The sequence below is a fragment of the Mustelus asterias genome, chromosome 20 (genome assembly GCF_964213995.1).
Source record: "Mustelus asterias chromosome 20, sMusAst1.hap1.1, whole genome shotgun sequence".
NCBI classification, from domain to species: domain Eukaryota; kingdom Metazoa; phylum Chordata; class Chondrichthyes; order Carcharhiniformes; family Triakidae; genus Mustelus; species Mustelus asterias.
In genome coordinates, this window is record NC_135820.1 from 45,067,181 (window position 1) to 45,082,064 (window position 14,884).

Genomic DNA, 14,884 nt, shown 5'->3' on the forward strand with positions numbered 1-14,884 from the left:
TTGCCATGTAACTGAAAACATAGGGCATGGGACTAAATTTTCCACTCCGTTTTCATTAGTTTTTGGGTACAGCATCATATTTTCTTCTTGGTGAGTCACCACTATTCTTGATTTATAATCAAATATCAGGTTGATCGATACGCTTTTTAAAAAGCAAATGTAACATTCTGCCCACTATTAATTACTACATAAATTACAGTATTTGATTCATGTTGCGTATGAACGGGGTTTGCAATCTTTACTTTGAAATATTTCCATCTCAAGCTGGAATACAAAATGGATGGATAGCACCACATCGTCACCTTCTGCCAATAAATATTTCACCATCTTTAGAAACTTAATATGAAACTTGCATTAAGGCTAATCTGAAATGCAGCTGTCACTTATAAATCATAGCAAACTGAAAACACTGGCCTGAAAATTATATAACTTATTTCAGAATATTATTTAAATGGAGAGAGAATGCTGTGGTACGGAGGGATCCGAGTGTCCTGGTAAACAAATCACAAAGTTATGGCATGCAGTTGTTAGGAAGGGAAACTGAATGTTTGCTTTTATTGAAAGGGGGAATAAGGTACAAAAACAGAGACAGGGCACTGGTCAGACCACACCTGCATACAGTTTTGGTCTCCTTACTTGAGGAGGAATTACACATACATTGGAGGCAGTTTAGAAAAGGTTCACTGATTCCTGGGATGAAGGAGTTGTCTTATGATGAAAGGTTGAGCCTATGGAGTTAGAAGAAAGAAAGATGATCTTACTGAAAGATGCAAGAGTCGAGGAGGCCTGACAGGATAGATGCAAGGAGGATGTTTCCGGGGAATCTAGAACAAGCAGGCCCAATTTCAAAATAAGGGGCCTCCCATTTAAGACAGAGAAGAGGAGGAATTTCTTCTGAGGATTTTTAATCTTTGGAATTCTCTACCCCAGGGAGCTGTGGAGTTGGACAGATTTCTGATCTGTAATGGGGTTAAGGATTATGGACAGCAGGCACAAAAGTGAAGTTAAGGCCACAATCAGATCAGCTACGATCTTATTGCATGGGGAAAACAAACTCACTTGCATACACAATATATATTAGTCGTTCTCTGTGACACTGCACATAGGACATCAGTTTTTTTGAACACGATTGTGATGTTTAGTTGCTATACTCTTTTAGGAAGTGGTTTGATTTTATCTGCTTGCAAACCCTGATGTCGGGGTGAAAACGGAACTGTATTTGTAAAATTGTCTCCAGGTCAGAACTCTCAAAATAGTGTGGCATTCTTATCGCTGTTACTTTATTTTAACTACTGTATCCTTAACAGAAGTGTAATATTTTCATATGCAATGGACACACATTAGATACAGCGTCAAAAATGTATTAATCATCCCATGGCATTACTCTCAAGTCAGATGATATGCTATTTTATAAAAGCGAGAATGTTTTCATAGTAATGTACACTATTTTCTGAAGTGCTGCTGTGTCCCTTTAGAAGCACAAAAGTTCAATTGTTCTCAATTAGACTAAGCTTGGTTTGGCCTGGAAAACTTGCAAGTCAGAATGTGCTCATCGCGATGGTATACTTAAATCTGCAATGCTTCAAACATTCTAGTTTCAAATCAATCGCTACTTAAATGAAAAATTCCTTTGTAAATATAACTTACTTGAAACTTTTGTTCGGAGTACCTAATAGGAGAAGTGGACAATCTGGTGACGCAGCAAACAAAATAAAATCTGCCAGAACTGGGTTATAACACTGCTCGAGTTGAAATTTACATCAGAGTATCACTTCTTATCAAATGACTGATTTAGTCAAGGTTGAGATAAATTATGAAGCAAAAATATAAAGCAAATCCATCTAATGACAGCAGCGAGGAGAAAAAAAAGCAGCAAGGGTTCCGATTCAGCAGCTAAATAGACTGACCAGAGATTGTAAATTTCTGCAGTATCAGAATGCTCAGAGAAAGTGGGGATCGTGTAAAAGTGTAATCTTATTTACAATAAAGTGCATGTCTGTGTGTCATACAAATGTTCATTTACACCTACAGTTTTTTAAATAGATATTCTTTAGAGTTAACTGCTCACCTTCATAATAAGCTAAACATGCAAAACATTACCTAGAAGAATTAAGTGCACAGATTTATTTTGTCTTTTTAAAAAATGTCAGAACAGCCAACAGATGGCACTAGGTACATTTTAAGAGGCTCAGATTGCAATGCCGTGTAATTGAATGTAATTGGTACCAGCCCTTCTTCTGAATCTTTACGGAACTTAAACGCAGTGGTGCAAAATCTAGAGTAAAGCCCAGGTGATTAATCAATCCATACGCTACAGCAGCTCCTGTTCATCATCTTCAGAGCCTGATGGTCCCTGACGCACCTCCTCATACCACTTGTTGGTTAATGTTTTCATCTGTATCCGTCCATGATGGAGATCCTGGAGCATATATATGTGAGATATGAACACATCTTAGTATTGCATAGAAAGTTTAAGCTACTTCAATATGCTAGATATTTATGAGTTGAAACAAGGGCAGCATTCTATTAAGACCATACATACACTCAAGTCAGAAGAGTCACCCATTTGCCAAAGGCACTGCAGAATTCCAGTTACAAAACTGGGTGCTTGGTCTTCCAGTTTGGCATGCTGTACTCTGCTGGACAGTTACTACATAAAGCATTTAAGCATGTTTCCTTATCATGCAATGAGCGTCAGCTCAGTATGGTTAAAAGAAATGTTTTTAGTCAGCAAATCAGACAATTTCGTGATGCCAGTTTGATCAAAAGTCAGATGACAACATTCAGAAAGTAGATATTTTCTCAGGAAACCAAAATCACAGATGCAATATTAAGATCTCCATTCACCTGGCCTGTAATGCATAAAGCAAAGTAACAAACTACATTAATGTTCCGTTTTAAGAAATTAGCAATTTTAGCATTGAGCTTTAAACAGTATTATTTTATAATTCTGTTGCTTCTATGTTCCTTCCATATTTAAAGGTATGAAATATACATTAATGAATATAGTACACATCTCTCCAAATATTTTGAGAAATCCTACTTACAGCAACTTGCAGCAACTTACAGCAACTTGCTACTCAGAAGATAAAATAAACAAATCTGTTTTGGATTGGAATTTTTTGACAAAATAACAAAAACACGAAAATGCAAATTGATTTGTAGCTTTGCTCCCTGCTATGTCTGCAACAATGTTTAGTGTAACCAAAATGATCTGCTTAAATAAACTTAGATTTTAAATGAACAACTGAGTTTGTTTAATCATTCTCCAGCTGTAAGTAGTGCTATTCCTCCGGAATATGCCTTTTCCTTTCTGCTGGTCGCTCTGAGTGTAAAATAAAACATCTGCAAAATGTAACATGGTTACAGCTACGGTAATCATTTGTGCCATGAACCACATAAACATCAAATAATAGCAATATTTTACTTCAAATGTCATTGAAAAGAAAACAACATCATCCATGTATTCAACCAATATATTGCATCTACTGCATGTCCATATCGGAGTAAACTAGGTTGAAACACAACCAGGCTGTAATTATTTAATATAAAATGCTATTGGTTTGCCATGCTCAACATTAAATTATGCAATACAATAATGATAATTCAAGAGTTCAATATAATAATGATCATGTTCTATGGGAGCAAGGATGTAATGTATCATAGAAGTTCAAACTAAGCTGACCCGTTGGTAGACTTGGTAACTGAAACCTGAATTGGACAGTACTCCAAGAACAAAGAAAATTACAGCACAGGAACAGGCCCTTCGGCCCTCCAAACCTTCACCGACCATGCTGCCCGTCTGAACTAAAACCCCCTACCCTTCCGAGGACCATATCCCTCTACTCCCATCCTATTCATGCATTTGTCAAGACGCCCCTTAAAACTCACTATCGTATCTGCTTCCACTATCTCCCCGGCAGCGAATTCCAGGCACCCACCAACCTCTGTGTAAAAAAACTTGCCTTGTACATCTCCTTTAAACCTTGCCCCCTAGTAATTGACTCTTCCACCCTGGGAAAATGGCACTGCTAATGACAGCCTGTTTCATTAATAGAATCTATAAGGACTATGCTTGTTACTAGAGCTCAGGAAACTTTCCACTCACATCCAGGTATCCCTGCACTAACAGGCAGGCAAAAAAAACCCCGCAATGTTGGAAAACTGAAATTTAAAACAGAAAATGCTGGACATACCCAGCAGATCTGGTAGCATCTGGGAATTTTTCAGGTCTGGCAAAAGGTCACTGGTGTGAAATGTTAACTTGTGTTTCCTTCTCCACAGATACTGCCACAGCTGCTGAGTATTTCCAGCATTTTCTGCGAATAGGTGGGATTTTCTGGCCCCTCTCACCAGTGGGATCTTTCGGTCTTGCCGACGGCACACCAATGGGTTTCCCGTGGGGTGGATTCAATGGGAAATCTCATTGATCGCGGTGAGACCAGAAGATTCTGCTGCCGGTCAATGGCAGGCCGGCTCCCGACACCGAGATACATGCTGTGGGGAGAGAATCCTGTCCAACATCTCTAACAGGTGCTAAATGAGATACATTTTGAACTGATCTAACAACTCAAAAATAGGCATCCGTGAGGTATGGTGGACTTCAGCTGCAGTAGAATTGTATACAAATACAATCTGTAACAGCACGGCCCAGCATATCCCTCACTAACGTGATCATCAAGCCCAGGGATCGACTCTGGAGGTTTGAAGAAGAGTGCAGGAGTAGCACCAGGCATACCTAAAAATAAAGGTTTCAATCTGATGAAGCTACAACACAGGACTACCTACATGCCAAACTGCAGAAACAAAATGTGATAGACAAAGCTAAGTGATCCTGCAATCAATCTAAGCTCTGCTGTCCTGCTACACCGAATCGTGAATGGTGGTGGATAAATAAACAACTCACTGGAGGAGACGACTCTGTGGAAATTAAGTTATAATTCCAGTACGGCTAAATACTTAATTCACTTTGTTCTGCAAGATTAAGGATGCTCACTTCAAATAAAATAATAAATATGAGTAACTAATATCCCCATCTTCAATGATGGGGAAGCCCAGCACATCAGTGCAAAAGTTAACACTGAAGCATTTGCAGCCAGAAGTGCTGAGTGAATGATCCATCTCGACCTCCTCCAGGAGGTCCCCAGTGTTACAGATGCCAGTCTCCAGCCAATTCAGTTCACTCCACACGATATCAAGAAATGGCTGAAGGCATTGGATACTGCAAAGGCAATGGGCCCTGACTGTATTTCTGCAATAACACTAAAGACTCGTGCTCCAGGACTTGCCATGCTCCTAACCAAGCTGATCAGTACAGCTACAACACTGGCATCTATCTGACATCATGAAAAATTGCCTGTCCTGTCCACAAAAAAAAGGACAAAGCTAACCCAGCCAATCATCATCCCATAAATCTACTCTCAATCATCAGCAAAGTGATGGAAGGGGTCATCGACAGTGCTATCAAGCAACACCTGCTCAGTAATACTCCATTCAGTGACACCAAGTTTGGGTTCATCCAAGGCATCCAGCTCCTGACCTCATTATAGATTTAGTCTAAAAATGAGAAAGAAGGGCTGAACTCAAGAAATGAGGTGAGAACTGCACTTGAGATCAAAGCAGCATTTGACCAAGTGGGGCATCAAGGAGCCTGAGCAAAACTGAAGTCATTGGAAATCAGGGGAAAACGCTCCACTAAATGGAGTCATACCTACCACAAAGAGAGATTATTCTAGTAGATGGAGGGTAAGCATCTCACTCCTGGGACATTGTTGCATGAGTCCCTCAGAGCAGTGTCCAAGGCTCAACCATCTTTAGCTATTTCATCAGTGAACTTCCCTCCGTCAAATAGAGATGTTTGCGGATGATTGCACAATGCTCAGCATCACTCGCAACTCTTTAAATACTGATAGCCCATGTCCAAATACAGCAAGACTTGGGTAAGTGCCAAGTAACGTTCACACCACAAAAAAGAGTTAGGCAATTAATATCACCAACAAAAGAGAATCTCATTAGCTCCTATCTACATTCAATGGCATTACTATAGCTGAAATCCCAATATCAAAATCCTGGTGGTTATCAGTGACCAGAAACTGAGATGGGCCAACCATATAAATATGGTGGCTACAAGAGCAAGTCAGAGGCTGGGAATTATGCTGAAGAATTACTCACTTCCTGACTTTGTCTACCATATACAATACAAAAGTTAGAGATGTGGTGGAATACTCATTACTTGCCTGGATGAATGCAGCTCCAACAACAGTCAAGGAGCTCAAAATCATTCAGAACAAAGTAACCCCCTTGATTGACATCGCATCCGTCACATTAAACATTTACTTGCTCCACCACCAATGCAGTGGCAGCAGTATGTAACATCTACAAGATAAACTGCAGCAACTCACCAAGGCTCCTTCAATAGCACCTTCCAAGCCCAAGACTTCTTTCGGCTAGAATAACAGGCAGCCAATGCATGGGAACACCACTGTCTTCAAGGCCTCCAAGTCAGGCAGCAGCCTGACTTGGAGCTAAAATCACCATTCCTTCACTGTCACTGGGTCAAAATTCTGGAACTCCCTCTGTAACAGCACTGTGGGTGCTCGGCCAACACATGGACTGCAGTAGCTCAAGATGGCAGCACAGCCTCATCTTCTGAAGTGCAATCAGGAATGGCCAATACACGCTGGTCCACATCCCATAAATGAATTAAAAGTATCATGGGAGCCAGGAAGGGAAATTGGGGTGATCAGCAGTTTAGTGGAATTCGTAGCGGGAAGCAAGAATTTATTAATGATTGATTAGACTCATCAGTGATTAAACAGATCTTAGTGCATAGACTCAGAATCCCTACAGTGTAGAAGGAGGTCATTCGAGTCTGCACCGACCACAATCCCACCCAGGCCCTATTCCCGTAACCCCACATATTTACCCTGCCAAGCCCGATACGAGGGTCAATTTAGCATGATAAATCAACAGAACCTGCACATCTTGGAACTGTGGGAGGAAACCCACGCAGACACGGGGAGAATGTGCAAACTCCACACAGACAGTCACCTGAGGCCGGAATTTAACTCAGATCCCTGGCGCTGTGAGGCAGCAGTGTTAACCACTGTGCCTCCATGCCACCCTCATTGAAGATTAACCAGGCGTAGTTAGAATGTGTTAATATAATGACATTGCCAGGGGGACACAATTATATATAAAAAAAGCACAGGCACTGGAGTTCTCTTGGGGATTTTCCTTGTCTTGTTGAGGTTAAGCAATTAATGATGACATATTTTGAATCTCCTGAACAGATCTTTGGCTTATGATATAAAATGCTATAATTGGTATCAGTCTCATATATACTGCATGTAAAGGGTTGATTTATCACCTCATTGACTTGATTTAATAAAGAAAACTCGACAGTTTAAATATCAGAGTCCTTGAACTTGGATTAGAGATAAATGATGTATGATATGTTAAGGCATCTCAATGGTTTGCAGGGAACAGCATCCCAAACACATTCTGCAAATGGGACTAATTTACATTCCCAGCATGTGGAAGCATCAGTGCCTTTAATCCTTTGCAAGCTGAATTTAGGCTAGAAATATCTTAATACGAAGTTACCCAAATTTTCTCGGTCAATAATCCAACACATTAAAGCCAGCGACTGACAAAATAGATGACAGCTATCATCATCACACCGAGTTTAATGGACATAGGGAAACAGGAAAAGCAATAGCCCATTTAGACCCTTGAACCTGTTCCACCATTCAATGAGATCATGGCGGCTGATGTGTGACCTAAATCCATGTATTCACAATTGCTCAGTATCATAAACTCGTAGAAGAGTGTTCCAAACTTTTACCACCCTTTATTTGTAGAAATGTTTCCCCACCTCACTTGAGGAAAATCAAATTCTAAGTTTTAGGTTTTTAATCCTAGGATCCTCAATCAGCAGAAATTATTTTCCTTTTATTGACCCCATCAGTTTGCCTTAATAGCCTGAAAACATTTCCTTGAATAAAAACAAATTACTGCGGATGCTGGAATCTGAAACCAAAAGAGAAAATGCTGGAAAGCTGAAAATGCTGAAAGCACAGCTTTGACAAAGGGTCATCCGGACTCGAAACGTCAGCTCTTTTCTCTCCTTTCAGATGCTGCCAGATCTGCTGAGATTTTCCAGCATTTTCTCTTTTGGTTTAACATCCTTTTGAATTTAGTTACAAAAATGACCTTTAACTTTCTGTTCCATTATTAAAACATAGTAAACTCTTGTACTTGTCACACAATATTAACAGTTTCTGTATTGCATTATGTAAAATATTGTTTTATTTATCAGTCAGAGAAATTTATAATGACCAACCTCAGGAGTAAGTCTTCGTGTAAAAAATGGGTTAAAATATTTCGCATCCAGCCACATGAATCCTTTGAGATCATGCCTTTTGATATACTGTGCTTCATACTCTTCTTCAGTTAGCTCTGATAAGTGTTCAGATTCAACAGTGTTTCCCTGGAAACAACAGCAACCAATTAGAACCATCTTATGACTCCGACTTTATAATAAATTGGTTTGCTAGCTACAACTTTTTTTAAAATTACATTCCGGAAACCTGTGCTACAATTTGTACCACAAAATTATATTACTTGCTCATTAACGCTAAATAAAATGGAAGATAGATAGCAAATTCAAAGAATTAGTAAGCTCATACCAAACAGCAGCTAAGAAAATATTATATCTTAGTTCATTGTTTTAGTTACAAATCAACTACCCAGTCTTATATTCCAAATTTTCTGATCTAATGCCTACAGTAGGGTTCCTCTGTCAAAGCACAAAGTGTAAAAAAGATGTGAGGAGAAACAAGGCAAATCAATTACCATCTTTTCAGTTTTGCTAAGAGTAATATCTTTCTTGTTTCTTCTACGAGTTTTGGGATCTTCTATGTCCATCAGCCTGGTGAGAGGCATTGTTCCTCCACCCAAAACCAGAATTGTGAAAAGCACAATAACTATTGTGGTTGTTCCAATAAGCTGACGCTTCTCTATTGGCTCCATCTCCAAATGTAGACTCAAAGCATAAGGAATGGCACCACGTAGACCTGACATTAAAGAGAATAAATAAATCAAAAACCTTTCTGTAGGAACTAGAAGGCAAAATCATCTTCATAACTTTGGATTGGAGCTACTTGCACTGCAACATGGGAGGGTCCAACTCAGTATGGGGAGACTTTCTTTTTATAAAATCATAAGACCTTACAAAAAAACTTACAATAGAGAAAAACTTGTGGATTGTAATGAACATAGTTATACAGTAGATGGTATTTACAGATAATTAAAATTTAATTGCATTATCTAGAGTTATAATATACCAAATGGTTACTTGTTTAATACTGTTTACACTTATGAGGTCAAATGTAAAGATCAGCAACTTGATTTTATATTGATGGAAAGGTTTGAGGTGAAACATGGAAGATTAGAGAAGCAAGTCATAGCATGAAAGAAAATGGCTGATAGAGGGGTTGTCATTCGGAAATATAACTCATTATATGCATAGCAAGCTCCCACTGGTGGTTTTGATTAAAGGATGCTACAAATGTGAGGTTTTAAAAGATTATGTTTTGGGATGGTGCCTTTAATTTAGGATAAAATGGAGGAATGAGAGTCATGTGACCAACTCCCAAATTCTGCGTAACAAAAAACCTGGATGGTTTGGTTGTTAAAGGTTAAAGTGGCAAAGAAAGTGCAAGATATTCACATCTGTACCCATTAACACAACAGCTGTTAGTCTCCAAGAGAGGTGTTAGGAATGTCCCGTTATTAAACTGTCCATTTAATTTCAAGACATAATGGAGTTGGGGGCATGATAGCTAAATAGCATTTCTACTTGGATACTACATGGAGGGGGAAGGTGGTGACAGTGGCAATGTTATTGGGCTACTCATGTAGATGCCAGGCTAATACTCTGGGGGCAAGGGTTCAAACCTCAATATGGTAGCTGGTGGAATTTAAATTCAATCAATCAATCAGGAATTGAAAGCTAATTTCAACAACGGTGACCATGATAATTATCATCAATTGTTGTAAAAATCTATTTGGTTCACCAATTTCTTTTAGGGAAGGAAATCTACCGTCTTTACCTGGCCGACATGTGACTCCAGGCCCCTGGAAATGTGGTTGCCTCTGAACTGCATTTTGATGTTATTTAGTGAACCAGATGGGTTTTTTTTAAACAACGATCAATGATAGCTGTCATGGTCATCATGACTTTGACTAGCTTTCAATTTCAGCTTGACTAATTGAATTTAAATTCTACCAGCTACCATGGTGGACCTGAACCCTTTGAAATATCCTAGCATGCCACTCAACTCAAGGAGAATTAGGGATGGGCAACAAATGCTGGCTTTGTCAGAGACACCCCCATCCCATGAAGGAATAAAGAAAAAATACAAGCCCCATGTGATTCCCATTGCCACGGAGATTAACTTTGGGGACAAGAATCCACAAGAAATCATTACGGGATTGGGTTACAAGTTTTGCTAAAAGTATTACTGAATGTCTGCAAGAATCCATGAGAGGGGCGGCGCTGTAGCACAGTGATTAGCACTGCTGCTTCACAGCTCCAGCGACCTGGGTTCGATTCCCGGCTTGGGTCACTGTCTGTGTGGAGTTTGCACGTTCTCCTCGTGTCTGCGTGGGTTTCCTCCGGGTGCTCCGGTTTCCTCCCACAGTCCAAAGATGTGCGGGTTAGGTTGATTGGCCAGGCTAAAATTGCCCCTGAGTGTCCTGAGATGTGTAGATTAGAGGGATTAGCGGGTAAAATATGTAGGGATATGGGGGTAGGGCCTGGGTGGGATTGTGGTCGGTGCAGACTCGATGGGCCGAATGGCCTCTTTCTGCACTGTAGGGTTTCTATGATTCTATGAGAGAGAGCAGATAGAGGCAACAAGTCGCTGTTGTTCACCACACAAGATGGGGGTAGGAGATCGCATTCGGACTGAAGACTCCAAGATCATGAAGGTTAAAATGACACTGGAAGATTTGCCTAGCTTTGGCTAGGATCAGTCTGGACTGGTTCCTGGAGAATAAGGTATATACTTAAGGGACAAAGTAAAATATAACTAGAGGGGAAGATTTTTTGGTTGTTTTAAATGGGGGATCTTTTCTGTAGTTTAGAGGATAAGTTGCCAACTGAAATAGCGTTTAGTCAATGCTACCTTTAGTTCATGCATTACAGTAAAAGTCTTGTTGTGTAAAACTTCCAGCCATTCACTGGAAGTTCTAATTCCTTAGAAGTTATTCGTCTTTACTGGGATCTAACAGGAATGAATATAGCCCAAAACAGAGGGATTATTTCTGCTTCAAAAAGCGCTATGTCCACCTGAGGTGGCAGATGGAATCTTGGTTTATCATCTCATCCAAAACATGGCATCTTTGACGCTGTCCCATCAGTCCAGATTATGTGCTCAAATCTCCGGAGTAGGACTTGAACCCACAACCTTCTGGTTCAGGCAAAAAAGCTCCCAATGAGCCAAGGCTGACAAGTATATTACCTCCATTGGTGAGAATTAGGAAACATTAGTGTAGGAAAGATTCTTGTGCTGACAAAGAAATAGTGTAGCCAACTAGCAAAATTTAGCTTTAGCTATGGTTTAGTAGAGGTGGAAAGGCAGAGGATTCCTTCCCTTAACTTCCAGCTCCTCTACATTTCTCCCTACTCCTTTACAACTTCCTTTAAAATCAAATTTATCAACGTTTTAACTGCTCCTCATATTTCCCTATTTCTGTTAGTTTCAGAAGTGCAAGTGGACAAAGATTACCTCGAGATGGTTTTTCTACGTTAACAATACTACATAAACTCAAGTTCTTCTTGGAAATTTGATGCACTCTCATTTGCTACAACAAATTAATGTGACTAATCCTTGCTGCAAGTTTATACATCAATCTGGGTGTAATAAAGCATCTTTATATGTCCAGAACACACAAAAACAAAACAAAATATTCTATTTTTAATGAATTTTCTTAATTCATATTATGATGTTATATAAAATCCAAAACTGAAATTTATACTCAGGTATGCTGTAATCAACCATTTAAAGCAACATTATCTTGAATATCCACTTACCGCTAAACCACATAACAAACATCATTTTTGGGGTAATTTTATGATCTCGAAAGAAGTTCAGAAGGTAGGAGAGGGGAAATATATTCACTGCTCTTCCAAATAAGACAAGAACCTGTAAATCAAAGTCTTTTTAGTTGAATGAAATATGGATAATAAATGCTTTAAAATATTTATATGTATTTATTATATCAAATACAGGACTTGCAGACAGCAATGCATTTTCCCCAATATTTGGTTTGCTGACGACAAATGGAGAATGTAATTTAATTTAATTTCAATATCAGCACCTATCATATTTGAGATTTGGTGAATAAAAGATCAAAGAATGTGTAATGCGGGTATGATTAGGTGTACCATTAAGGATTCTCTTTGACTTGTAAAGCTAAGTAGCTTATAATGAAGGTTGTAAGGATTCAATGCTATAATAACCCGTATGTGCATTGTGATGAGCTCCGAACTTCGCAAAAAGCTTGTATTTGAGAGATATCCCTTAACCCAAAGTGAAACTGAGACAATTCTGAATAGGATGGATGTAATTGGATTTTCTAGCTGCGAGGTCACTTCTGAGAAGTGACCCAGTGACTGATGAGGGTGAAAACTAGGAAACAAAAAAGGCAAATAAATGAAAGTGAATGAGGGGTGGGAGGAGGGCTATGATGGTTCAGGCTGTTATGCCGCAGCATAACAAATAACCTCTGGTGTGCTCAGGAGAGGCAAGCAGCGCTCTCTTCAAAAAAAGGTCAGTTTTCTATTTGGCAGGAAGAGAACTCATGGAGTTCTTTCTCAAACAATGTGCGAGTGAGTTAAAAGGGACAGAAACCTAAAAGTGGTGTGAATGGCGCAGGTCTACTAAAGAGCGGAGTGTTTGTAGTAGAGGCTGCCAGACTGTCGTCTGGAGTCGTTTGTTGGTCAGTTGAAAAGGAACTCTGGAAAGCTACGCTATCAGGACTGTTGTGACATTGGGAGAGAGAGGGTTTGTAGAAGGGCGCATTGCCAGTGTTAAGTGCATCTCGGGACCTGTCAATGAAAACAACTTGAGCGCCAAATCCAGTCAGTGGCAAAAGTGAGAGATCCTACGTACTGGAGGTACCATAGAAAATTACAGCTCAGAAACAGGCCTTTTGGCCCTTCTTGTCTGTGCCGAACCATTTTTTTGCCTAGTCTCACTGACCTGCACTTGGACCATATCCCTCCACACCCCTCATCCATGAACCCGTCCAAGTTTTTCTTAAATGTTAAAAGTGACCCCGCATTTACCACTTTATCCGGCAGTTCATTCCAGACTCCCACCACTCTCTGCGTGAAGCAGCCCCCCCTAATATTCCCTTTAAACTTTTCTCCTTTCACCCTTAACCCATGCCCTCTGGTTTTTTTTCTCCCCTAGCCTCAGTGGAAAAAGCCTGCTTGCATTCACTCTATCTATACCCATCAAAATCTTATACACCTCTATCAAATCTCCCCTCATTCTTCTGCGCTCCAGGGAATAAAGACCCAACCTATTCAATCTCTCTCTGTAACTCAGCTTCTCAAGTCCCAGCAACATCCTTGTGAACCTTCTCTGCACTCTTTCAACCTTATTTACATCCTTCCCTGTAACTAGGTGACCAAAACTGTACACAATACTCTAAATTCGGCCTTACATAACCTTACCATAACACTCCAACTTTTATACTCGATACTCCGATTTATAAAGGCCAATGTACCAAAGGCACTCTTTACGACCCTATCCACCTGTGACGTCACTTTTAGGGAATTCTGTACCTGTATTCCCAGATCCCTCTGTTCAACTGCATTTTTCAGAGTCCTACCATTTACCCTGTACGTTCTACTTTGGTTTGTCCTTCCAAAGTCAATATCTCACACTTGTCTGCGTTAAATTCCATTTGCCATTTTTCAGCCCATTTTTCTAGTTGGTCCAAATCCCTCTGCAAGCTTTGAAAACCTTCCTCACTGTCCACTACACCTCCAATCTTTGTATAATCAGCAAATTTGCCAGATCATTGATATAGATGACAAACAGCAATGGACCCAACACCGATCCCTGCGGCACACCACTAGTCACAGGTCTCCACTCAGAGAAGCAATCCTCCACAACCACTCTCTGACTTCTTCCATTGAGCCAGTGTCTAATCCAATTTACTACCTCCCCATGTATACCCAGCGACTGAATCTTCCTAACTAACCTCCCATGAGGGACCTTGTCAAAGGCCTTGCTGAAATCCAGGTAGACAACATCCACCACCTTCCCTTCATCCATTTTCCTGGTAACCTCCTCGAAAAACTCTAATAGATTGGTCAAACATGACCTACCACGCACAAAGCCATGTTGACTCTCCCTAATAAGTCCTTGTCTATCCAAATATTTGTAGATCCTATCCCTTATCACACCTTCCAATAACTTGCCCACCACCGATATCAAACCTACTGGCCTATAATTTCCCAGATTTCTTTTGGAACCTTTTTTAAACAACGGAACAACATGAGCCACCCTCCAATCATCCAGCACCTCCCCGTGAATACTGACATTTTAAATATGTCTGCCAGGGCCCCTGCAAGTTCAACACTAGCTTCCCTCAAGGTCTGTGTGAATACCCTGTCCGGTCCTGGGGATTTATCCACTCTGATTTGCTTCAAGACAGCAAGCACCTCCTCCCCGTTAATCTGTAAAGGTTCCATGACCTCCCTACCTGTTTGCCCTATTTCCGTAGACTCCAGATAGAGTTTGAAAGACTGCATGTGGTGCAGGGAGTGATGCTGGGAGTGATGCTGGCTCAGTTGCAAGAC

The 14,884-nt window shown here is 40.2% G+C and overlaps 1 protein-coding gene across 1 annotated transcript in view; it reads right to left on the bottom strand.

Moving 5' to 3' along the window:
• Positions 1 to 529: 529 nt before the first annotated feature.
• The window catches only part of slc9a8 (solute carrier family 9 member 8), a 60,451-nt gene continuing 46,096 nt past the window's right edge, over positions 530 to 14,884 (bottom strand). Inside the window, exons 13-17 of the mRNA XM_078236474.1 lie at positions 12,101 to 12,212; positions 8,857 to 9,077; positions 8,345 to 8,491; positions 2,311 to 2,419; positions 530 to 728 (exon numbers count right to left, since the gene is read on the bottom strand). Of these exons, the coding sequence (XP_078092600.1) occupies positions 2,312 to 2,419; positions 8,345 to 8,491; positions 8,857 to 9,077; positions 12,101 to 12,212 (588 nt within the window). The 3' untranslated portion in view covers positions 530 to 728; position 2,311. The remainder of the gene's footprint in view (positions 729 to 2,310; positions 2,420 to 8,344; positions 8,492 to 8,856; positions 9,078 to 12,100; positions 12,213 to 14,884) is intronic.